At 42.6% G+C, this 26699-nt stretch overlaps 2 protein-coding genes across 4 annotated transcripts in view; one reads left to right on the forward strand and one right to left on the reverse strand.

The window, feature by feature from the left end:
* LOC124270516 (sister chromatid cohesion protein PDS5 homolog B-like) overlaps positions 1–5510 on the reverse strand; it is a 68039-nt gene extending 62529 nt beyond the window's left edge. For all 3 annotated transcript variants that reach the window (XM_046705534.1, XM_046705533.1, XM_046705535.1), the window contains exon 1: positions 5319–5510. The gene's annotated coding sequence lies outside the window, so the exon portion shown is untranslated. The remainder of the gene's footprint in view (positions 1–5318) is intronic.
* Positions 5511–5778: 268 nt separating this feature from the next.
* LOC124270515 overlaps positions 5779–26699 on the forward strand; it is a 30686-nt gene continuing 9765 nt past the window's right edge. Inside the window, exons 1-7 of the mRNA XM_046705532.1 lie at positions 5779–6257; positions 7022–8601; positions 8925–9040; positions 9340–9428; positions 9608–9684; positions 10151–10258; positions 22624–26000. Of these exons, the coding sequence (XP_046561488.1) occupies positions 8120–8601; positions 8925–9040; positions 9340–9428; positions 9608–9684; positions 10151–10258; positions 22624–26000 (4249 nt within the window). The 5' untranslated portion in view covers positions 5779–6257; positions 7022–8119. The remainder of the gene's footprint in view (positions 6258–7021; positions 8602–8924; positions 9041–9339; positions 9429–9607; positions 9685–10150; positions 10259–22623; positions 26001–26699) is intronic.

Below are 26699 nucleotides of genomic sequence, written 5' to 3' on the forward strand. Positions count from 1 at the left end.
ACCTACACTTCTCGTAGAGGACAAAAATAATAATACACACAAAGTCAGTTTATTAAGCACACACAAAACAAATCCCGTAGGATACAAGGAACAGCTGGCAACCCACACGTCTAGTGAGGCGTGCGAAAAGCAATAATCTGAGGTGGCTGACGTCACCTTCTGGTGACGCATGCGCAGACGAGTAGCAGCCGAGACCAGGAAGTGATTGCAGTTCTACGTCTTTTAACATCGTCTGGCAAGCCACACCTTTCAAGCCGTAAGCAATAAGTGCACGAAAGTAAGTGGTGCAGGATTTGTTAAAAATTTAATATTTGGTCAAGTGGATTTTGAAAGTTTACAGGACCTGTGTCCAGTGGAGTTTTGAAACAATTTTCAACCCCTGATTAAAATATATCCAAACACAATTTCTTCTTTAATTCAATCATGTGACCAATCTTCTTACATGCATATCTCATAAAAAGAGAACTGTTTGATCTGCAAATACAAAGGACCCACATTTGTTACAAGCCCAAATTCAAAAAGATAAAGCATCTATTCTCACTCATTAGACCATTCAATTACATTTTACTTTTTATAAAACAAGTAGGATAAAAAAACGCATTTCATTTTCAAACATTATATTCCTCTATTTGACATCCAGCACTTTAGTCCTAGGATTTAAATGTAACAGGGATGTTATGAGTTTTACACAGGGGTGGAAATAACCCACTGCCCAACGTCTGAGTCCAGTGTTTTTTCTGCTGGGCAAGCAATTTGTATATCACACTGTACCGGTGTCCAGTTGCCTTTCCAATGTTAATTATGTTGTTTATTTAAAAATTCAGCAAGAAAACGGTCGGTATAGTGGAAAAATTATCAGGGCAAGTGACTTTACATGTGCTACTGTACCGGAGTACACTATCAATTTTAATGTTATTTCCACCCCTGACTACAGTCAGTGTCAACGACAAGATTTGGTTAACCAGGGCCATGTCATCTACACTTGAAATACAGTAACATCCTGGCTCAAAAGAAATTTAACTCTGCGGCTTGTTCGGTTTTGACAAGATTTGGACAATTTATCTGCAAGGTGTTGGGCAAATTTGCATGGAGCTGTTTGTGTTTTTTGTTTTAGTTATATTGACATTGTGCTTATCACCACCACCACCTGTGATAATTCCCCATCACTTCCATTTCATCTCAGTCCTGTCATGTTTTTGGTCAATTTGTCAGTTTCTGCCTCAATGCCAAGTATCTGTGCCAGATGTTCAGCCAATCAATGAACATGTACCTAGCAGCAGATAAACTATACTCAACTTCACACTTGTCCAATCAAATTCTATAATTGAAGAAGTGTGTGCATTATTAATAAAAATAATTGAGTATCATACTGCTATCTGAGTATCATCCAGGTAAAAATACTGACATTGAAGAGTGGATTGCAGCAGCATCTTATTGCAATGGCGTTTGACAGCTAATCCTACATCAATCTCTTGTCATGACAAAGCAATGTCCATATGATTCTTTTAAAATACAATGTATGCGGTTCCAACTATGGCTAACATGCTAACATGCAGCAAAATGTATGTGATGTACAGTGTGCTTTACCCACCAAAACAACGCAGTTACAAGGTATGGCCCGGTTTAAAATTTAGAACTAATATTACAAGTATCTTAGTGTTATGGGTATTCTAGAAGAGGTTGCACAAATTTGTTGCAGAGAAAACATACGCTGATTTGTACTTCATCTTGATGCAACGTCACACATGGAGCCCCAAGCCTGGGACAATACAACAGTGTCGTTTGCTACATACCTCAGCGTATGTTGTCTGGTAACAATAGCCTGGAGCATGTGCATACAGTGCAACTGCTGCAACAGTTTGTCCAACACTAGGCCTGCCCTTGACATACTCATGTTGCTGATTTGTGGTTGTGATATACTTGACTTTGTATTGAACTTCCACTTTGGATGCGTTCTCCTGTCTAACAATGTCTGTGTTAACATTCCAATGCATACGTGATTGCTAAGGTGGTCATGTGACTTGATGCACGTGTTTCTTGTGTTTGACGATGCACCAAGTCACCAACACCATGTTCAAACAACCTGCATGGCATTGGAACGGAACAGAACCACCCCCACTCCTCACAATTATTACCAATAACGTGGGTGTCAAGTTTCAACTATTGTTGAGAAGCATAAACGAATCAATGAGCTTCTTTCAAATAGAAATTCAGTAAGACGACTCAGCCTTGCATTACATATTATGTTGCATTTGGTTGAAAGTAATAGAAAACCTAATCCTTGTTTTGTCATAATCGTCATGTTCACATAAAACCCAATTCAAAACCAGTTTAAACCTAATCCTTGTTGTCATAATCGTCATGTTCACATAAAACTCAATTCAAAACCAGTTTAATTTTCATGTTTAAGTAGATTGGTAATGCAAATATTTTACACCATGTTATTACTAAAACAAGACTGTCAACATTCAACTTTTCCAATATTGTGAGGTCTAGAAAAGTCACGGTCTTCTGTTAGTTGTACAGACAACACAATCTGACAAACACTCCTCGATCATTGTCAATTTTCAATTAAAGCTAAAAGACATAATGGATGACAATCACTGTCCAAGAAATACTGTTGTGCCAATGTAGCTCACCTGGGTAAGACATTTGTAAAACGTTGCTATCCGCATTGACAATGACATTCCAACAATTTTAGAATACCGAGGACTAAACACATTATATTTTGTGACAATATGTGCTTTCAATATGTTTGCTATAGTAGTTTTAGCGAGTTTAGTTTAGTTTTACGTTTGCTATAGTACATAAGATTCATACCACCTGCACATTAAACTGAGGTATTCACACTAGTGGGAACAAGCAGGGCATATTTCAGCTTCTTTGTTCCTGCAGTTTTTAAAAGCATTTTAAGAGAATAAGGCATCCATAAAGGTTAAAATTATTAAAAACTATAAATATAATCAGTAAAATGTAGGTTTTAATACAAAAAATACAAACTCAACCTTTATAAAGTACTTGTTTGTTCTTAATTATTCTCAAAGATTTTGATAAAGATTGCATACGCAAAACATGTTTGAGTAGTGTGTCCTGTTTTTTATGAATATCTCCTGATTATTTAACACACGGACCTAAACGCTCCAAATCAATCCCATAGCCATGTGAAATGGACAACTCTTAAGAATTTGAAGACATTTCGACTTTTTCCAGTGTGGAAGTCAATATACGTTTAAACATGGGTAATTGCTGCAGTATGTATTCCAGCAATATCACGGCAGGGGACCCCAGAGGTGGACTTCACACTCTGTACTCATGTGGGGAATCGAACCCAGGTCTTCTGTATTGTTGGGAATCAGTTAAAATCTCACAACTGATGATTGGTTCATTACAACCGATCAATCATCGAAAATAATTGGTTAGCGTCATTTATCAAATGTTCCTGGTTTTGTTTGTTAATGCACAAGAAATAAAGAAAAAAAACATGTTCATTGGGGTTATTTTTGGGGGCAAACTGCACAAAATGCATTTGCAAATTTCAAATCTTTAAAGGATGACTAGTATGTCAGGAACATAAATTTCCTGGAGTCTTTAAGATAAATTCAATCATGACTTGGAAAGTATTTATGAAATGTAACAGACAAAACCAACCTTGTGAAATATATTGTTCGAAAATTGTTTGTGTTCGATTATGAGAAAACATGATCGACAGCTTGGTCGTTTAGTCATTGCGACCAATAATATTCGATTATTTCAATTAATCGGACCACCACTAGTCTTCTGTGTGACGAGGGAATGCACTAACCACTAGGCTACCTCACCGCCCAATGCATAAATAGCCAGTGCTAGGTATTCACCACAATTTCCATTATATACATTGCAATCACTTGGGTCAGCAGTAGTATTAACTTCTTGATCAACTTATGAAAACAAACTGACCCTGGAGAGTGCTCAATTACACTGTGTGTCATTGATTCTGACATGTGCAGTGACCCTGGTGAAACAGACTCCCTGATGTCAAGATAGTGTGACAACTAATGGCAACACATGCCATTTTTTTGTATCAATATGATCAATCGTATGTACATACATACACAATGTAAAAATGATACGAAAAGTAAGTGAGTTTAGTTTTACGCCGCACTCAGCAATATTCCAGCTATATGCCAGCGATTTGTAAATAATCGAGTCTGGACCAGACAATCCAGTGATCAACAGTATGAGCATAGATCTGCGCAATTGAGAACCGATGACATGTGTCAACCAAGTCAGCAAGCCTAACCACCTGATCCCGTTAGTCACCTCTTACGACAAGTGTGGGTTACTGAAGATCAATATTCTAACCCGGACCTTTGCGGGTCAATATGTGTTTAACATCATAATTGTAATAAACTTTAATAATAAACTTTCCCTTATTTGCACTTGGGATTATTCTTATTCTTTGCAGGCAAGGATTTCAGATTCAACAAAACTCTTCAGGCCATACACAACAGGTAATCCATAACATCCTTAAGTAAACACTAAAGCTGTTTCACAATTCCTTCTGTCATGTATTCTGCTTTGGAAATAGAAATTGTGATGAGGAAGAAAAAAATTATTTCAATGTTGCTAACGGAAATCAAGAAAATCTGTGAGAAAAATGACTGTCCACAAGAATATCCACTGCTCAATTGAAGGGATACTACTCTTGAAGCCTTATTGACCAACCAATGAGAAAGAGACATAAATTCAGCTTGTTCCAGCCTGCTACGGGCGTCTCTTTCACATTACTGGTCGTTATGTGCTAACAAGTACATACTTCGAGCATAATTTGAAAGCTTTAACTGCTGTTGAAAATATTAGTTTGTCTCATTTAAGCACAAAATGCAGTATTTGAAAAAAAAATCACGCAGTGCTCTTCCGCGTAAGAATCGTGAAGAGCAATACATTGGTAACAACACAAAATAGCCAGTCAACATTAGTCCCTCTGAACATACAAATAATGGTAATCCGAAAGATGGAATTCTTCAGTCTGTCAATATCCCTGTTGTCTGTCTGTTCACAATCAAAATGTAATTTAGATCTAAAAGAAATTCACGTCGGAGTGTGCATGGAAAATGTTCGCATTTGGGTACATCCAAATTAAATACGCACTACACACCTACGCACAAATATTCTACGACGCTGTCCTTATTGTATTTACTACATGTTGGATTCAAACAATAACTACTTGTTAAGGATGGCATGTTTTTATGAAGAGTTTTTCAACACAAAGATTGTGGGTGAAGCGGCCATGATGGATTCAGTGCAAACCTGTGAGACACATCTCTGCACAAACTTACCTGAAAATCCGATGAAATGAGCTTCAAATGCCCAATTCAATGAGAGCAACGGAAACAAAGTTTGAACGTTAAATCAAACCACCTTGATTGTGTTGTGTTATGTTGTGAAAAGTATTATTTTTATCCAAACCGACAGCTTCGGCAGGAAACGGCGCGAAAGGCTAGCCTTTCCTTCGTAAGCCCATTTCAAGGACTTTAGAAACAGAGTTCTTGATTGGTCGGCTGTCGGCAAACACTTCCTGGATGTAATTGATTTCGTTTCAAGATTCTAAAATGTCAGTGTGCGTGTGTTACATACTTGGTAAAATTTGAAAGTAAATATTTGATCCGATGTATAGATAAAAACATGCAGCAGTTACTGTTACCGATAAAGACAATAATGCCCTCTGCAAAACTTCGCGCAGTGGGCACATGATGACCAATCGTGTTTAGCGTAACATCGAATCCTCAGGCAAATCTGCGCAGGTGTTATGCGCAAATGTGTGAACGTAAATACTCGGACCCAAGATGACAATAATGGTGTTGTAAGAAGGTTACGTGTAAAATAATTCCCAATCAACAACAGAAGACACATACCCAAGACGTTCTAACCCAATGTCACCCCACCCTTGCCTTGTTCGCATTTGTTTTACCGTCAGTCTCTGTACCCAGATACTTACTAGCGTGATAAAACCTGCTGATTAACTCCACCCATTCTGATCACAGATATTTTCTTTCTTTTTTTTTTACAAGTTTTGGAAATTGAATTGAAAATGCCAAGATCTACCCGAAATCGTAGTTCAAGCCCCAAGAAAATATCAACTAAAGCCGGAACTGACAACCTCAGTGAAACTAAAAGAATGGAAAGAGACGGACTCTACCAAGAGATACAGGAAATGTTCCAAGATACTATTGATCCTGAAGTTGTCCACCTTGTTTTAACGGAGTGTAAATGGAGAGGTAAGATGCGCTGAAAAAAATGTAGAATGTCAGCATTTGTCAGTTGTATGTACAGCATTTGTGTGTGTGATTGTGTTAACTGAACCATTAAGAGTTATCAAGTTTTAATCAAGGATTAATACACATGTATTTCCCTGAAGCCCATATCATTACAAGTGTTCTATGAATTTAGTCATGGCCTGTACTTCACACAATTAGGATTCCTAAATCATGATGATGTTGATGACATTGTGATATGGTTATGGTTGATCAACATCTCATCATGTCACAAAGCCAGTATAGTAGTCATCTGACATGAGAGAGTGGAGAATATTCTGACAAATGAACTGGGCAAGACAAAGGACAAAGAATGCTGGGTTCCAAAGCTTCTGACTACTGATCAGAAACACTCCAGGTTCGTCATGTCACTGACTGCCACCATGATGCTGTAGACAGTAGAGTGGAGACTGGCGATGCCCTCAACATGATACTAAAAGACATTAAAAGTTGGCATAAGTTGTCAGACAGAACAATAGTCAGTAACAACATCTAGAAAAATCAAGTTGAAGATCAAGAAATCAGGAATTGTATTTCTCACTTAGGTGAAAGCTGTAATGAAAAGAGACTTGTATTTTCACCCATTTTATGATTTTGTACCGTTTTGTAGTTATGTTTCAATCAGTTGCTATCTTCAAACATGTATAGAATCTGATACAAATGTGATAAGTACAATGGCTACATGTTACGTCATATTGAAGAATGTATATGTGTTTGTATTACTTCAGTTGATGAAGCTATCGAGACGCTGTTTGCCATGAGCCAGAATGAGCAACTGGAGAAGAAAGATGTGTCCAAAGACACTGATCTAGATGTCATAGCATGCAGCCTTATTGGTGAAGTTGAAAGTGAACAGCAACCTTTTTTAACAACTTTTATGAGAAAAAAACAAGTAACAAAAAATAATAAGCCCGTTTTACAACCGTTGGAAAACATAGACCCTGCTGAAATTGTTTTGAGTGGAAGTCTTCCCAGACCGGGGACGGGAGAAGAAAAATCAGTGCAAGACCAGTTGACATCCAAAACCCAATCATTCCCTATGGGTGTGTCCGATGTAGAGTATCAGACTTATATGGACATGTATAATGTCTACGGAACATATGTCCCAGAGATCATGGAATCTATTCAATTAAAGGAGGAATTTTTGAAAAATTCACAAACTAAAAATTCATCACTTTCCCAATCTGTTGAAGGTGATACAGAGATTTCATCACCAACAAGTGGAATTTCAAACATCGGTCTACTTGATCCAGTATGTTTAAAGAGCAGTAATAAACGTGGTGGGAATGGTGACAGCTGTCCATCAGATAAGCAGTGTGTTGACACAGCCCCACATACACTCCGCCTGCATGATAGTGAGGCTGCAAGCCTTGGACTCAAAGGTGTACACGCATCCGTGGTAGGAGATACCAGAATAAGTCAAATGGATACTTTTGGTCCATTGAAAGGACAGTTCATTTCAGTGCAAGATTCAGGAAGAGTGTCTTCCAAATCCAAGGGAGGTAATTCAAACACTTCTGGTCATTCACAGAAACATTTGACAGATTCGTATCCAAGAACTGGTGCACATACAGATGAAGACAGTTCATCAAGAGACACCTGTGAAACAGGTGTGAGTGAATCTGATGGAAGTATGTTTTCTACATCACACAATAGACCAGAGAGTCAAGACAAAGGAGCTTCAGATTTAATTGCTATTCCCCTTATCAGCAGAAGCACCTGAGTTTGTACCCAGGTTTGCATCTGTTCCTCCTCCTCCAGGCATCAACAGGAATCCCCTGAACACGTGGTGCCTGCCTAGGGAACTAGAAGGAAATCCTATCTTCATGACCCCAAAAGGGCCGCCGGATCCACAAAGTCGCCTACCACCCAAACATAATCCATACAGTTCTCTACATTCAAGGTGGCAGAGGCCAAGCACTCAGGCCACACAACCTAAGCCCCTTCAGCCTCTAAGTCTAACATCCATGGCAGCACGGAATCCTTACAAATTCTCAGGGTCGGCACTTCAGACCATTCCACCACCTCCATCATCAGACCACTTTCCAACAATGCCAGGGAGAGGACCAGTCAGTCAAACACAAGGCAGCACTAATGATCAGATGATTTACTCTAAGGCAGCAGCCAAGCCGGCACTAACTCCAGCCAGGGTAACACTGTCTACCTCACGTTCCATGCCAGCCAGTAACAACCAAATTATATCCTGTGCACAGCAGATTGAGCTAGTGAAGACATACATGGTCAAGGGGAGGCAACTCCTGGTGCTCCTCAGGGGATTACCAGGCAGTGGGAAGTCATACCTTGCTGGGTGAGATTGTCAAAACACTGGTTTCCTTCCAGTGTTCAGTATATTATCACCAGTTCCTGTGTTCAACTTACTTTTGTAATTAAAAATAAAATATTACCAAAGCTTCCTTAATGATTGCAGTGAATACTTGCAGGAAATACTAGCATTTATCCTTCAAAGTGCATATATATTTGACTTAATGTTGATGTTTGAGTAAAGTGAAAACATGATATTTATTAAAGAAAACTCATCCTAATATAGATGAAAGTTTGGTAACAAATTAGCTGAACTACACTCAAGACAAAGTTTTACTAAAGCAAATGAATTCCTGTATTGTGTTTCAGGGAGATTGTGTTTGATGGAGTCATCTTGTCCACTGACGACTACTTCCTCCGGTGTGGAGAGTACCGATACAACCAGGACCAGCTGACCGAAGCTCACACCTGGAACAAACAAAGAGGTACACAACATTATCACGATTGTAACTGATGCAGATCAGGAGATTCTTAGCAAAACAACCCAGAAAGAATTAAAATATGTTTGAAATTGTACGTATCAAAGTGATATATAAACCATATGTGAGTTACAGTTTCAAAAACGTTTCACATAACACGTTTGACAAGTTTGAAAAGCATTCATTTTCTTGGTATTAAAGTGTATGGCATACGTCATCATAAGAAAGACTTTGAGAGCAAAGTAGGTTGTCAGTGCGACATGCTTGTTGAAGACGCCAACTGCCATTGACTCTGTTTGTTGCAGCATGTGATGCTATGGAGAGACATGTGAGCCCTGTGATCATTGACAACACCAACACCATGGATTGGGAGATGTTGCCCTATGTCAAGATGGTGAGATCACCACACTCTTGCAAATATCTCTCCATAAAATATGCTGTTTAGTTTAATTGTACATTAATTGTTGATAATTACTCACCGTTTTCAACTGTGAATTAAGATGTCAAACAGTGAGTCTACATACATGTGACCTGAGTGACAGCTTCAGGAACGATATAACTATGTTGTGGCAGGCAGTGGCCCGAGGATATGATGTGGAGGTACTAGAACCCAGCACACCCTGGAAGTTCCACCCCAAAGTTCTAGCCAAGTGAGTCATGTCTTCCATGTTTCATCTTCCTTTGTGCATTTTAACCCTGGATAGCTGTAAAGTGTGTTACAAATGGTGGTGGGGGTAGCCTTGTGGTTAAAGCTTTCCTGCATCACGTGGAGAAGACCCGGGTTCGATTCCCCGTGTGAGTACAATGTGTGAAGCCCATTTCTGGTGTCCCCAGCTGTGATATTGCTGGAATAATGTTAAAAGCGACATAAAACTAAACTCACCTACTACAAATGGCAAAATTCTGTAACTACCAAGACTTGTTGCTATATGGAGAAATAGTTTACAACTGTAACGTTGATGAAGTTTCATAAACACTGACTAAAGGGCCATTTCATCTGGCGTAAAAAAATGTTTGTGTATTGAATATGAAACCTTAGGGACTCCCTTTCTAACGGAAGTCAGATTAATACATTCAACATGAACACAGAGTTGATAAAGTGACCTGTCTCCCCAGGAGGAACAGCCATGGTGTGGGTAGGGATGCCATTCGGAAGATGAACCAGCGATACCAGCAGAATGTTACTGCAGCTGGCCTGCTGGCCAGGGTCTCACAACACAGCAGGTGAGGTGCTTCTTCCCTACAGCTGTGTCAGCATGGTCATTATATCAGACACACCTAACCTAGATGGGTTATATACCAGATAATTTGTCCTTATCCTCTGATGCTTATTTGCTTTCTCATCCTCTCTTCCGAACGGTCAAGTCGAAACTTGAATCCCTTCAATTCCCTTGAAGCGAACGTACAATCACTCACCCTGAATTACTTCCCTTTTCCCGCCAAAACTGGCACGTGACCTGCCATGCCTTGCTCCTCACTCTCTCCTCTATCGCCCAAGCGGACGGTTGGACGGTCACTTCAGGGTCCCTTTGCGGCTTATAACTTCAAATATTTTGGATATATAGCACAAATTCTGCCGGGATTGTGTTTCTAAATATGTTAACAGTCCATCACGTCTCAACGCTTGATTTACACCCTGGGTGTTCTTCTTGGCTGGTTTACGGGTTGAATAGGTCTTGATGTTTGATTATTGTGTATAATCATGTGTATATATTGAATTGATGACTTCATATATCTGTTAAATTGTGAAATATCTGACTTATAAAATTTTTCACATGTGATTGAAAAATCTGAGCCTAAAGTTATACAACCTGTTGTCAAATTCAACCAGTCTTGAGTGCTGTGAGTTGCTGCGACTACATCTTGAGAGCTTTGCTGATCTACGATGTCATCCCAGTCGAAGTCTGCGACGTTGCCAGTAGGGGAGAAGTCTACCCCACGTACTGTAAGTAAAAGGAAGTTCCCACAGGCAGAGATGGCGTAACATAAGAAACACCGGACGGCCTCTTCAGGGAAGCAGTCCACGTCATCCAGGCATTCATCTAGATCTTCCCACTCTACAAGATCTTCGAGGTGGTCGTTGCATAACCCTATGCAACGACCTTCAACAGATGTTGGGGCGCCTGGTGCTGAAGTAGATGGTTCCAGTCCTTTGGGACCTCCAGTGTTGTAGCCTGAGGTCTTCCTTGCAGCGTCGCAGAGAGTATCCAGTGCTGAGAACTTGTCAGCACAGATTAGAAGTATGACGTCGCCGATGTCATCGCCCCAGTCTACCCCTGGCAGTGATGCTGTGAGATCGTCGAAGACGTTACATCTTCCTGTTGGCAGTCTACCGCAGCAGTTGCAGCAGAAGCAGACGTCAGCTGAGAACCCTTTGGCGTTTGAAAACGCTCCGTCATCAGCGATGTCGACAGACTAGTCAGTTGCACTCATCCCGCAGCAGTGTCCGATTATGAACGCAGAGGTCCTCAACGTTGAAGAATTTGCTGACACCATCACCCGTAGGGAGAAGAAGCAGAGCGGGAAAAGAAGCAGACGGTTCCTGAGAACAACAGAGGGCGAGATGATGGCAGACATCGCAGACTGGTCCTTTACTACGTCGTCAGCAGTCAACATAGACATCTCTAGTCAGAGCCTAGCAGCTGAGCGGGGACAACCTGCAGAAGATGATGACTTCATCTTCACTGAGGCAGAGGTACTGGCGTGGGTGGCTGATGGTCTCTCGATATCGTCTCCATCCAGAGACTACAATCCGGCCGAGACGTACTGCACGAAGGAAGATGACTTCCAAGTCTCACAGTTACAAGGTGGAAGACAAGAAGTTGCCGCAGCTTGAAATGACAACCCGTAGGGTTTTTTACGGGTTAGCAAGGTCCAGAGCCATCAACGAAGCGCTGATGTGTGCTTTCAAGCATCCTAAGTCGGAAGAAGAAAGAATGATCCGGTCTACACTAGTGTTACAGCGCAAGGATCAGGAGTTTATCCGATCACTTGGCCTCTACGTCGGCAGGCATCACACTATTACGTTGTCAGGGGCTGCTGAGTTCCTCTACATGGCCAGATGTCTAGACCAAGCCTTTACTACGAAAACCTTGGGCAGCGCCTACACTGTTTGGCGGCGGCATCCGGTAGTTGTCGCTTGAAGTAACTCAAGACTCCAAGGACTTGATGTTGATCAAGTCGGTCCAGACGATGAACACCATGGTGCGTCAATCTACTCAGCGCAGTCAACTACGATCCCGCTTCTCAGGTATACAGAGGTCCAAAGAGAAGAAGTTCCCGTCTACACGTGGCGGCAACTCAGGATCTTTTCGTCGCCCAAGTAATACCAGAAGTTACTCCGGCCGTGGGCGGTCCTCCAGCGGTAGCAGGAGGTCCCGTTATTAAAGATCAGGTTTGGAACGACTGGCGTCTTCCACCCCCAGCCGTTCCTGTACAACCGTCACCGTGGGTGGACGGTTGGGTCTATACTGGGAGAATTGGAGAGTACTACAGGACGACTACGTCATAGAAGTATTACGAGAGGGCTACAGCATCCAGTTGCAGTTGACGCCACCATTGACCAACAACCCGTTGGTCTTCAAGTATCCACAGCTGCAGCGAGACAAGCTCACCGAAGCTATCGAGATGTTATTGACGAAAGGTGCGGTAGATGGTCGTCGATCAACGCAGACTCACGCCTGGGTATTACTTTCCAATTTTCCTGGTACCCAAAAAGAAATCCAAAGAGAAGTTTCAACTATCTTCAACATGAAGAGCTTCAACAGAGATTACCTGTTGAAACCAGAGAAGTTCAAGATGCTACATCTACCTCAGCTGAGACATCTTATTCGACCCAACGACTTCATGGCCAGCATAGATCTGCAAGATGCCTATCTACATATCCCGATGCACTCAGAATCACGGAAGTACCTGTGATTCCTGTTCGAAGGGCGGCACTACCAGTGGAAGGCCCTTCTCTTTGGAATTTCGTCGGCCCCGTGGTTATTTACGCCAATAACCAAACCGATTGTCGCTTATCTCCATCAGAAGGGGCTACGCAGTGCCTTCTACCTAGACCACGGCATCCAGGCACATCAAGATGCAGATCAACTCAGACTACAGCTGCAGTTTATGATCAATCTGCTGACACAGATGGGCTGGCTGGTGAATCATCAGAAGACGGAGCTGGAGCCAACCCAAGATCTACAGTTCCTGGGCATGACGTTAGAGAACCGCATCCTGTGGTACCAGACGACCTATGGCACAGCATCCAGTCGTGCATACCAGACGCCCTCAATTCTCCACTAGACTTAAGAACATGGAGGCGACTCTTGGGTGTACTGACGTCGGAGCAGGCTCTCACACGCAGAGGAAGATTGCAACTGATAGCTCATCTAGACGATGTCCAGAAGTTCGCCATCCCGCAACATCTAAAGCAGTAGCTGCTTTAGTGGACAGTAGGATCAAATGTTTGCGGCGGAACCTATTTGAGAGAGCCAGAGTACGATCTTCAACTGACGTTCCAGCTGTTCGACATCGCAGAAAAATCAACCTGAAGATGAGGGCTTGCCATATCCCAGGGGCAAAGAACGTCCTAGCCGACGCCCTATCCAGGCCAGTACGGCCATCTCCCACAGAGTGGAAGTTACATCCAGAAGCGTTCCAGTGGGTAACAACTCAACTAGGCCGTCCCCTCATCGACCTGTTTGTAACCCGTTTCAACCAACAGGTGACAACATTCGTCTCGCCAGTGCCAGACCCACTGGCATGGGCTGTCGACGCCTTAGCCATATCCTGGGAGGGAATGAAGGCCTACGCCTTCCCTCCACCGATCCTGCTACCTCAAGTATTACGCAAGATCAACCAGACGAGGTTGCTACAACTGATTTTGGTATCGCCTTATTGGCCAGCGAGACTATGTCAACCCAGAAGCGTTCCAGTTACACGTATGGAGCATATTACGTACTGCTTGGTTACTCCACTAGAGGTTACTCCACTACTCTACCAAGATCTACACGTAACCTGTATGATGACAAGTGGAGAAGTTTTGACCAGTATGCTCTTCAACAGGGGTTCACGGCCAGAAAGGCAACACATCCACAAGTAGCAGACTACTAGTGTCATCTGAGGTCCGGGGCGGTGGGGTAGCCTAGTGGTTAAAGCGTTCGCTCGTTACGCCGAAGGCACGGGTTCGAATCCCCACATGGGTACAATGTGTGAAGCCCATTTCTGGTGTCCCCCGCCGTGATGTTGCTGGAATATTGCTAAAAGCGGCGTAAAACCAAACTCAGTCAGTCAGTCATCTGAGGTCCACCAGACATCTGAGGGCTCTACGCTGTCTACATACCTTGCGGCAATCAGCTCGGTCATCACCATGAATACAGGGGGTGAAGTTGACCAAGGTGCCTGATCTAGTGTCCCTGCTGAGATCTTTCAAGTTGGAAGATCAACAACAGAAGTTCAGAGCACCAGCATGGGACCTCAACATAGTGTTGCAGCACCTCATCAGTCATGTATACGAATGCTGACGCAGACGACATTTAAGTTATTAACTCAAAAGACGATATTCCTCCTCGCCTTGACTACCGCTGCTCGGATGTCAGAAATGCACGCCCTTGACTTCAACTGTACGAGATTCGACACGGGAAGAAGGGAAGCAGTCCATCTAGGACTTAGATGGGACTTTATAGACAAGAACCAGCTACCGGGCCAACCGGATCACCAGTTCTATGTTCCGGCATTATCAACCATCCTGGGTCCAGAAGACACTCAAGATTTATCTTTATGCCCGGTCAGAGCGCTGAGAATCTACTTGCAGAAATCTGCTACGAGAAGAAGGAAGTTCAAGCGTCTATTCATCCCGCTATCAACCACTACGGCTGTAGAAGTATCCTGTACATCGATCTCCTTCTGGATCAGAGCAGTGATCCTAAGAGCCTATAAAGCAGCAGGGTTAGAGCTTCCAATAGCATCAAACCCACATGAAGTTAGAGCTTTGGCCTCAACACTCGCCCTACATGGAAACTTCTCTATATCATCTATAATGGAAGGCTGCTTTTGGAAGTCAGACACTGTCTTCGCTAATCACTACCTGAGAGACATCTCCACAGAAGACGTATCAGGATACACCAGTTCGTCCCTTTAGTCGTAGCGCAACAACTCACTGTACCGGCCAGACTTTGAAGAAACTCACCCTTGTCACGCAGATTCCATTGACGCTTGTAACCACCGGCTGAGAGTCCATGTTCCCCTGACTTACAAGATAAGTCAGCGCATGAGTGATACATAGACTCAGTTATGGTAATGTTCTTGCCTTAACAGATGGGTCGCGATTCCCGTTTCGGAAAAAGTTCTTACCGTAACATATTGGGTCGTTAAAGATATCTAGACAACCAGGCGTCTAGTATACTAAATCCACAAAACTTAAGAAGTTTACTTCTAATACGAATGTATAAGAAGGTGGTCCCCTGACAAGCATCAAGAAATATTGAAGTTAGCCGCAGAAGAAGAAAATTCCCAGGGGGTATATATATCAAGCGAACGCTGACGTGAATACAATCATACAGGGAGTCCAGTTAGGTGGATGACCCACCACCGATTCCGTCGGATTCAGTAAGCAAATAAGCATGAGTCAGGATAAGGAAAAATGTGTAATATTTATGATAAAATTAATAATTTTTCCTTATCCTGACTCATGCTTTTTTGCTTGTCTTCTTCTTCTTTGCGAACACAGTGGAACACTTGTATCTCCCAATTGAAGTTCCCTTCAATGTAAAATCACTAATTAGTACTCACCATGAGTTATCTTTCCCCTCGCAAGAGCGGGAACGAGGGCGCCACCTCCCACCATGTGCCTCACTCTCTCCTTCTTCGCCCAGTGAGCTGGACGTGAGAGCACCTGTGTCTCCCTACACACTATATCCTTTATTTATATTTAGTTTGGTACCTCTTATATTCATCTATAGAGGTGTAACTAGTATCCTTATTCAACATGCATTGATAATTATTCGTGTTTCTGCTGCTTTATTCACGGTTCGCCATGTTTGCTCAGCAGTTTGCGTTAATGAAAATCTGCACTGTTTGTAAATTACGTTACTCTGCTGCCGATCCGCATTTAATATGCCCTAGTTGCATAACTCCATGCTCTATTGTTTCACGCTGCAAATTATGTATTAATTTGTCTAATTCTGCCTTTGATAAATATTTATATTCCGTCTTGAGACGGAAGGCAGATAGATCTCGGAAACAAGCTTCAGTCATGGCTAATAGTTCAGAGTCAGATATACCCTGTCAACTGTTGGCGGACGACCCTCTACCGTCTGGTGTTCCGCCTGAGTTACCTTTGGGGGATAAGCGTGGGACGCAGTCCGCTATATCCAAGAAGCGACCTGCATCCCAGGACGTTCCATCATCACAGTCTAAGACTAGTAGAGCTTCCACGTCGTCTCAACGTACGCTCCAAACCCCCAGGTCTACAGCTTCGTCAAAAGGGAAATCCACGAAGGCTACTAAAAACTTTGCTTCTGACATTTTACCTGTTTCAGAATTGTGTTTATCTGATGATGACATTCCGATTATCTTTCCAGATGTACGTCATAAGAAGCGACCAGTATCGGCTACCGTCACTTCAGCGCAGATCAACACGCAACCAGAGATGCCTACGCTGACGCCTGAGATTATAACTGAGGGTCCCGTCACTATCACAGAGAGGACACCCTCAACGCCAGCGCAGACCTGGTTAACCAAATCATGAAGTTGATGGAAGACCGATACGGTTTACAGAGGCCTCAGAGCAGCGGGCCCCAGAGCCCAACCCATAATAAGTCATACAGGGCCCCAGAGCCCGCCTTGACTTCGCGTAGGGCCCTAGAGCCCACAAACTTGCAGAAGAAGGGCAACCCAGCCCGTAGCGAAGCCTTCGCAAGGACGTCCCAGGCCGCCTCCACGAAGGATCCAGAGCCTCACCAGTTGCGAAGGGCTTCGCGGAGGAGGAGTGCTTCACCGAGCTCACACCCTGTAGAACACAGAGGTCGTTCGCGAAGCAGGCTCTCATATATGATTCGGACTCTGACTTGATACCTTCCCGAAGGCCTTCACGAAGGTTAAGTGGCTCCAAGTCATCTTCACCCAGAAGATCTAGAAGGGATTCATCGAGAGCTTCACGAAGCCACAAGCGTTCGCCGAGGAAGTCTCCTCCAAGGTCTCCCTATACTAGCCACTTGTCAGTCCGTTCACCACAATCTTCTCGTCGATCTTCTTACAGATCTAGGACTCCACCTCACTCTATTACATGTGATCCTACGTCAGAAGAGGAAGAAGGTATCGTATTCTCAGATGCAGAAATTAGATACTGGATGGTGAATGGATTAGAACTTGCTTCCCCGTCTAAGAACGAGAACTCAGCTCATACTTATTTGATGAAGGAAGATGATGCGGACACTATCACCTTACCTCCTATTGACCCGATAGCAGCGGTTCCAGCTAAACTGGATACAGCCTTTACCAAATCTACGAAATTTCAATCAACACATTTTCCGGTTTTCAACGCCAAGAAATTTGCAGGTCACAATATGGACTCCTTTTTCAAGGCCCAAGAGATTGATGACATCTTTAAGTTAATCAGTGATGCCAAGTCCAGAAATTACAGAATAGACGATCGCAAACTAGCCCAGTTGGATACCATTTCTAGGAGAATGTTTTTTGGATTGAATAGATCTAGAACGGTTAATGAAACTCTCATCACCAAGTTCAAAGATTCTACAGAGGAGGAAGATAGAATGATCTACTCGGCTCTACTCATGCAGAAAAGAGACCATCAGTTCCTTACAGATCACTTGTCAGCGCTTACTGAAGCTACTACCATGGCTCGTCGTCAGGGTCTACTAGCCTCCTGCAATTGGGATAATCAATTTACGGAATCACTCTACGCTGCCCCATGGTCATCGCCCCTACTCTTTGGTGGTAACATAGACAAGGTCTCCAAAGAGGTGTCTAAGGACTCTAGAGAGGTGCTTATGACCAAGTCCATGGATACGTTAGCTTAACGCCATTAAACAATCATCCTTGAGATACGCTGGCAAGTCTAAATTCTCTGGACTACAGAAAGCACGGGACAAGAAATTGGCTACAGCAAAAGGTCCCAGGGAATCTTTTCGTCGCCCATACAGCAATTTCAGAGGAGGATCAGCAAGAGGCAGATCATCCAGAGGTTCCCAAGGATTTAGACGATGAAATTCAGGTTCGGAACGACTGGAGTCTTCCACCCCAGCCGTTCCAGTACAACCGTCTCAAGTGGGTGGACGCCTTCAGCTGCACTGGGAAAACTGGGGACTACTACAAGAAACTTATGTATCCAACATCCTACAGCACGGATATCAAATACAACTCAAGGCCACACCTCCGTTAACAGTCACCCCTCCAAGGTTCGACTTTCAACCGGCACAACTACCTATGTTAAGAGAAACAGTAGCCACTCTGCTAAGCAAACAGGCCTTAGAAGTTCTGGATCAGCGAAACATCGTACCAGGTTTCTACTCCCCAGTTTTCCTAGTGCCCAAGAAAAATTCCAAGGAAAAGTTTCATCTCATATACAACATGAGCATCTTCAACAAAGACTATCTAAGCAAACCGCCAGCGTTCCGCATGATACACTTACCGCAACTTCGGCACTTAATTCGTCCCAAAGATTACATGGCCAGCATAGATTTACAAGATGCATATCTACACATTCCGATTCATCCCAATTCAAGGAAATATATAAGATTTATCCTAGACGGGAAACACTACCAATGGAAAGTACTTCCCTTCGGAATCTCATCGGCCCCTTGGGTATTCACAAGAGTGACGAAGCCTATTGTCGCATACCTACATCGTCAAGGTCTTCGCAGCGCATTTTACCTAGACGACAGGATACAAGTGGATCCAGATCCACAGCGTCTCAGACTACAGCTGAACTTTATAATCAAGTTACTAACACAACTAGGATGGTTAGTAAATCTACTCAAGTCGGACCTAGAACCAACGCAAGATCTGCAATTTCTAGGTATACGATTTCCAGAATCGTATAGTAGTCCCGGAGGACAGATGGATCAAGATCCAACAGTTAATCCCACAAGCCTTACTCTCTCCGCTACCACTACGACAGTGGCAGATCCTATTGGAACTACTCACATCAGCCCAAGACTTGACAGTCAGAAGCAGGCTTCAATTACGTCCGTTACAAGTCCTCATCAATGCGCATCTAGAGGACCCTCTACCGTTCAGTCTACCAGATCACGTCAAACCTCATCTACTCTGGTGGACCAAGAGATTGAATGTTTGCGTAGGCGTCTCCTTATTAGAGCCGAATCGAAACACATCTCTCGTGACGCAGCGTCACTACAAGGTTGGGGAGCCCACACCGCCTACAAGACAGCGTCAGGCCTATGGAGCAATCAAGAGAGCAAATATCACATAAATCTGCTAGAGATGCAAGCAGTCATAAACGCCATAAGTCACTGGAGCAACCTACTACAGAACGCTCAGTTGATGATTCACACAGACAATTCGACAGTGGCGTTTTATGTGAACAAACAGGGCTCAACAAGGTCACCGAACCTACTGTCCCTTTGTTTCCGACTATTCGAGCTAATCGACAATCTAAACATACATGTCAGAGCTTGCCACATTCCAGGAGCAAAGAATGTATTAGCAGACGCTCTCTCGCCACACCTACGTCGCCCGACAGAATGGATGCTCCACACAGAGATATTCACTCAAATAATCATGGAAATAGGATCTCCACTAGTAGACCTATTCGCCACTCGATTCAACAAACAACTGACAACATTCAGTATCGCCAGTTCCAGACCCACTAGCATGGGCAACGGACGCACTAAGCATATCGTGGGAGGGACTCAACGCGTACGCTTTCCCGCCACCAGCGTTAATCCCACAAGTCTTACGGAAAATCAGTCAAACGCAGAGCCTCCATCTGATTTTGGTCGCGCCATACTGGCCAGCGAGAACGTGGTTTCCAAATCTTATTCAAGAAATCGGTCAACCAATTCTACAACTTCCAGAACGCTCGAATCTATTGATACATCCGCACACCAAACAAGTGCACGGAAAACCAGAAGTATTCCAACTTCACGTATGGATTGTATCAAGGCATGTCTGAATAAGAGAAGTTATTCAGCCAGAGCGGCAAAAGCAGTCACGCTTGCACTGCGTAATTCAACTCGCAACTTATACGATGACAAATGGCACAGTTTTGCCAATTATGCTGCAAAGAAAGGATTTACAGCCAGATATGCTACTCATCCTCAAGTGGCGGACTACTTATGTTATCTACGACAAACTAAGAATCTAAAAGGCTCAACTTTGTCCACTTATCTTGCAGCATTAAGCTCTGTCATAACTATGAGAACGGGCGTCAAGTTAACAAAGACCCCAGAGTTACTCGCTTTGCTACGAGCATTCCGATAGGAGGATCACAAGCGGAAGTTTCAAGCTCCAGCTTGGGATCTAAATATAGTGCTCCAACACCTCACAAGTGAGGCTTATGAACCGTTAGAATCTACATCGTTTGAATCACTGACCCAGAAAACTTTGTTCCTGTTAGCGCTAGCTACGGCTGCCAGGATGTCGGAGATTCACGCTTTGGATTACGAGAGAACACGCTTTGATGATATTCATAACATCGCACATCTGGGACTACGCTGGGATTTTATAGCTAAGAACCAATTGCCAGGTCAACCAGACAGATTATTCCACGTCCCAGCTCTCTCATCCATTCTTGGACCTCATGATACGATGGATCTATCACTATGCCCAGTAAGAGCACTGAAAATATATCTCCACCGATCCAAACAGAGGATCAGAACTGTCATACTACGTGCCTACAAGGCTGCAGGACTCGACCCTCCAAGAGCATCTAATCCCCATGAAATTAGAGCGTTAGCATGAACATTTGCTCTACATGGCAACTGCTCTTTAAATACCATAATGGAGGGCTGTTTCTGGAGATCCGATATGGTGTTTGCCAACCACTATCTGAGAGATATTACCACCAAGGACGTCTCAGGTATCCACCATTTCGGTCCCATGGTCCTCGCTCAACAGTTGACTGTTCCTCGGAGAAGATAAGTCAATCTTACAGATTTATACTTATCTGATATCAGTACTAAATAGCTACATGCTATATATATATTTTGCTTAAGTTCAATCTATTATCATAAGCTCAGTACTATGGTTATTATATCATACAATATATTAACTAACAACTCTAGAAGTTTTGCTACTATATTTAGCTTAAGTTTCATCATATCTTAAGCTCAGTAATATAGTCACAATTTATATATATATTAGCTAACAAACTCTAAGGAGTTTTTGCTATTATATAGCTTAAGTTAAATTATATCTTAAGCTCAGTACTATACTCATATAGCTTAAGTTTATGCATATCTTAAGCTTAGTACTTTGGTTACTGCATAAAAGTATATTTAACTATAAACTCAAGGAGTTTATGCTATCACATTAACAACTTAAGTCTACTAGTCTTAAGCTTTGTACTAATGTTGTATATACTTTATCATAATAAGTATATTGTAATAGTTATATTGTAATAACCCATATATGGCAGCTGATAAGTTAACAGCAGGAATTCATCAGTTCAGTGCCTTTATGAAGTTCCCATAGGGTTATTACAGTCATTACAATTCAAATCACTAATTATCCAAATCCAAAGTATTATATATTCCCACCTCCATAGCCATTCGGTTCTACAAGCAAAAGCATGAGTCAGGAAAAGGAAAAATATGTAATTTTCTGAGTAAAATTGATATTTTATACTTATCCTGACTCATGAGGTAAGCCCTCCCGTCCTCCCCACATAACACTTTGGATTTCCCTGTAAATTCAAGTGTTGGGCTCGCTACATAAGGAGAGAGTGAGGCACATGGTGGGAGGTGGCGCCCTCGTTCCCGAGCTTGCGAGGGGAAAGATAACTCATGGTGAGTACTAATTAGTGATTTTACATTGAAGGGAACTTCAATTGGGAGATACAAGTGTTCCACTGTGTTCGCAAAGAAGAAGAAGACAAGCAAAAAAGCATGAGTCAGGATAAGTATAAAATATCAATTTTTCTCAGAAAATTACATTTTTATACTTATCCTGACTCATGAGATGAAGCCCTCCCAACCGTCCCCTCACAACACAGGTTTCCCTGTAAACCTGCGTAGGGCTTATATCGGAGAGAGTGAGGAGCAAAGCATGGCAGGTCAGGTGCCAGTTTTGGCGGGAAAAGGGAGGTAATTGAGGGTGAGTGATTGTACGTTCGCTTCAAGGGAATTGAAGGGATTCAAGTTTCCACTTGACCGTTCAGAAGAGAGGATGAGAAAGCAAATAAGCATGAGTCAGGATATGTATAAAATATTAATTCATCTTAAAAATTACATTATGGGATATAACTGGAGTAGTGGTGACAATCATTAACTAGCCCACCCTTGTCTGTAATACAATGACTAGCAAATGTTACAATGATAAGTGTTGATAGAATCTCTTCCCCAAGACACTTCCTCCTTCAAAAGGACCCCAATGTTTTAGTTTGTCTGCTAATTTCCTTGCAGCATTAAAGAATCATCAGATGCAAGAGATGTGTCTCCTATTAAGTCCCTGAAGGAAGATGTAAAAACCAATGTTCGGCTGGTCCAGTATGATCTGTCTTCAGAGGAAGAACAAGATGATGTCAGGAAGGTCTTGGTGAAACCAGCTGCAGGCCTGACACCCATTCCAGTAAAACAGGGCCAAGTGCCGGGGACACCAAGCGTGCTCAAGTTGAACCTGAACATCAAGACGCCATTGACAAACAAGCAGGTCAAAGAAAGTGGAAGTGCACTGAGTTCTCCTAAAAAGAGGAAAAGGAAAAAGAGAAAAGCCAGTTCATCCAAGTCGGAAGTGATGCAGACAATGGAGGAGATTCTTCAGAGCTGTGGTGAGGGTGAGATAGAAGACAGTGAGTGGAGGGTCAGGGAGGAGGAGATACAGGCATTGCTGTTCATGAGTCCATTGTCAGAGTCAGAGAAGCAGGACATTCAAGTCTGGCTCAATGAGAAGGTGGAGAACAGGAAAACTAAATCTTCTGTCCCTCCTGAAAGGGAAAACCCAATTGCCATGGTTGTTGAAGACATTCAGAATGAGGGCTGTAAACTTAGTAGCTGTGACAGTCTGAAGAAACAGTTGAATGACATGCCTGAATGTGTTGTAACGGTGCCTAGGGAAAGTGCTGGTGGAGAAGGTGTTACTGAGACAAAGATGACACCACAAGATGTTGATGAAAATGAAAATTGTGACATTAAACCTTGGTCGCAGCTTGACACTGCACCTAAACCAAGGAGATATCATCTGAGGAGAACAAGGCCAAACCACAAGGAAAATTCTGACCAAAGTGATTCCTCCCTTGAGAAGGAAAAGGACCACATGCCCAAAACTGAAACATCTGAACAACAAACACAGTTTATTTCAATGGAAGGCTTTCAAAGGGATGGAAAAGAGGTAGATGAATACGAAGCAGTAGATGGCCAAGCTGCTTGTGAAGTATCAAATCCACAGGGAGAACAACACAACTCTTGCAACACTGTCAGTACAGCTGATGGAAGAAGCAAAGCAGAAGCAACTGCAGATGCATTTCAAGATGAAACTGCTGAAGGATTAAGGGCTGTGAATCAAGAACCAATCACAGAGGTTGATGAAGTGACGGCAAGAGATATAGTGAGAGATGCTGAGGTCAAAGAGAAGGGGTCAACATCTGAATGTCAGGGTCAAAACAAAGGTGATGAGAATGTTCCTGCTTCCTTGACGGACACTGCTGGCCAGTGGTTTGACCCAAGTGAGGACACAGGAGATACATCTGACGATTCAAAAGAAGCTTTTGAATCATTTGATTCAGACGAAGCTGAGAGTATAGGCAGTGAAACTGGCTCAGAAAATATGTTGACATGTGACCGCCCAGATATCAGTAAGGACGAAAAACATGATGATTCCTTCCTGAGCTTGTCAGCAAGTCCCAGAGAAGGAGATGATAGAGAGTTGGATATATCTGTGGCCACTGAAAGGGAAGTAAAGCAAGAGGAAGAAGATGTTAGTAAGGAAGAAGAACATGATGATTCCTTCTTAAGCTTGTCAGCAAGTCCCAGAGAAGGAGATGATAGGGAGTTGGATATATCTGTGGCCACTGAAAGGGAAGTAAAGCAAGAGGAAGAAGATGTTAGAAAGGAAGAAAAACATGATGATTCCTTCCTGAGCTTGTCAGTAAGTCCCAGAGAAGGAGATGATAGAGAGTTGAATACATCTGTGGCCACTGAAAGGGAAGTAAAGCAAGAGGAAGAAGATGTTAGTAAGGAAGAAAAACATGATGATTCCTTCCTGAGCTTGTCAGCAGATTCCAGAGAAGGAGATGATAGAGAGTTGGATATATCTGTGGCCACTGAAAGGGAATTAGGGCAAGACGACCTCCAGCTCCCTGTCAGTGACAAATGTAGACATGACATCCAGAAGGATTCTCAGTGTCAGGGAAAACAAACTCAAGACGATAATGATACTTCAAATGAAACTGGAGTTTATTTTTCATGTGAACCAAGTGAAGAATCTTTTATTGTCAAACCTGAAGAAACTAATACTGATAATGTCAATATTACTAGAAGCGAAGTATCCAGTCGTAAAACGTCTAATGAAAAGGTTATTTTTGAAAATAATAGTAGTAATGGGAGTGGTGACCTTGGTAAAAAGAATTATGAAACTGTTGAAGGTGATATTATCTCTCCTCATCTGGACATGAGTAAAACCTTAGAAGTAAATAACGCTGTGACTATTGATGACCTGGATATCAAGAAGCCTCAGGAAGATGCTGTTCTCCAGAAATCCCTTCCAAAGAAATCAAAAACTCAGAGGAAGAAACAGGGAAATGTTCTTCCGTTTTTAGATAATGATGCTAAACAGAAATTTCAGACTGAAAATTGGAGTTCCTTTGGTCTCACTACAATGGCACAGTCCTCAGATTCCAAGGTCAGTGAACTGCGGAGTGCATTACCTAAGAGCAGGAAAGTTGCATGCAGATCCTTTTATTCATTTACAAGCTCAAGGGACTTTGCATTCATGAAACATATTAACTGCAACAAACCATTACACCAGATTAAAGATTCAGAGCAGTATACTGTCTTGCTGGGAAAATCAAGAGACATCAATTTTGAAAAGACTCAGAGAATGAAAACTAAATCGCAAAGTCCAGAAGAACAAAGAAAACATTACAGTGTAACTTTGGACAAAGGCTGTATGACAGACGAATTGGACTTACAAGTACCAGCTGATGTTGAGTTCCTTGTGAAAGCATTCCCCGGGGCAGAGGAGAATCACCTGCGGGATGCCCTGGATATATGTCAGGGCAATATTGAGTGGACAGTTAATCTACTTCTGGACTGGGGAGAAACAGTGCCATTTTCATCAGTGGACAAAGAGGAAATCTCCAGTCAGATGAAGCAGAAAACCCCGGACAAGACTGTTAAGCATGCTAAGCAGTCTCCACCCACAAAATGTCCCTTGTCACTTTTTGATTTTTGTCAGAAGGCCATTGATGCTAACAGTTTGGCCAGCAATGATGAAGTTCAAGACAAAGTCATCAGGACAGGGTACCAGCGCCTTCAGAGGATGGAGAGCCATAGCATGATGCGTCTGCGGAGCTTCAGCCAGAGTGAGTCAAGCCTGACCAATGACAGTGTGCTCAGTGATATTATACAGACTAGCAGCTCTGTGTTATCGGATGTCTATGGCAGCTCCAGTAAGCCTGGGAGTCAGGACACTGATGTCAAGGGTGACTGGGGAGTGGTGGAGGACTGGGCTGAGGAAGACCGGTGTATGCTGGAGGATGATGCCCATGTAACGCTGCCAGTCCCAGAGGAGCTGGTTAGAGATTTAGAGGAGCTGTTTGGGCCTGTACAGTCAAGCCTTACTGGTATGTAAACTACATACTGTATTCAGCGATTGGCTTCTTGTCACTACTCAATGTTTTTATCAAATCCAAAATAACAAATTGGTCATGTCTAAGAGGTGACATACGGAATCAGAGTGAATAATAGAATACTGTGGAATTATAAATGTTGAATCTGTTCTCTCACTGAAACGGCTTTCAAGAATGATTTGAAGATATTTTCATACAATCTTGAATTCTGGAGGTGACCTTGAGTTACACATACTGTAAACCCACGAAATTTTTGCGAGCATGATATTTTTTTACGAAAATTGCAAATGACTTGAGTTCGCAAAAATATCATGACGCAATTTATTATTCACCAGTCCATATAATCAACAACAGATCTAGACAATACATTAATTATGCAATGACAACCACTTGAGGGAAGACTAATTACTACCATTACTAGTACTCACATGTCAAACAAGGGATACTCGAACAAAAGTTACTCAATCAATAGTCCAGACAGGCGCCAACCACTCAACACACATTCTGTTTCTTTAAAGACCGTTTGATAGGACGACACCATCCAACTGGCGTGGATAGGTTTCATCACACTTTTCCGGAGATTAACAGCTTTGGTGATGTCATTGTCAACAATTAATATAATCCCTTTATTTAATTGTTTTAAGCTTATCTGGCCTCTGTAGTGTGTGTTGATTGTAGGAAAACACCACTGAT

Source organism: Haliotis rubra, unplaced genomic scaffold (genome assembly GCF_003918875.1).
Source record: "Haliotis rubra isolate DU_JTF1 unplaced genomic scaffold, ASM391887v1 Scf1520, whole genome shotgun sequence".
Classification (NCBI taxonomy): Eukaryota; Metazoa; Mollusca; class Gastropoda; order Lepetellida; family Haliotidae; genus Haliotis; species Haliotis rubra.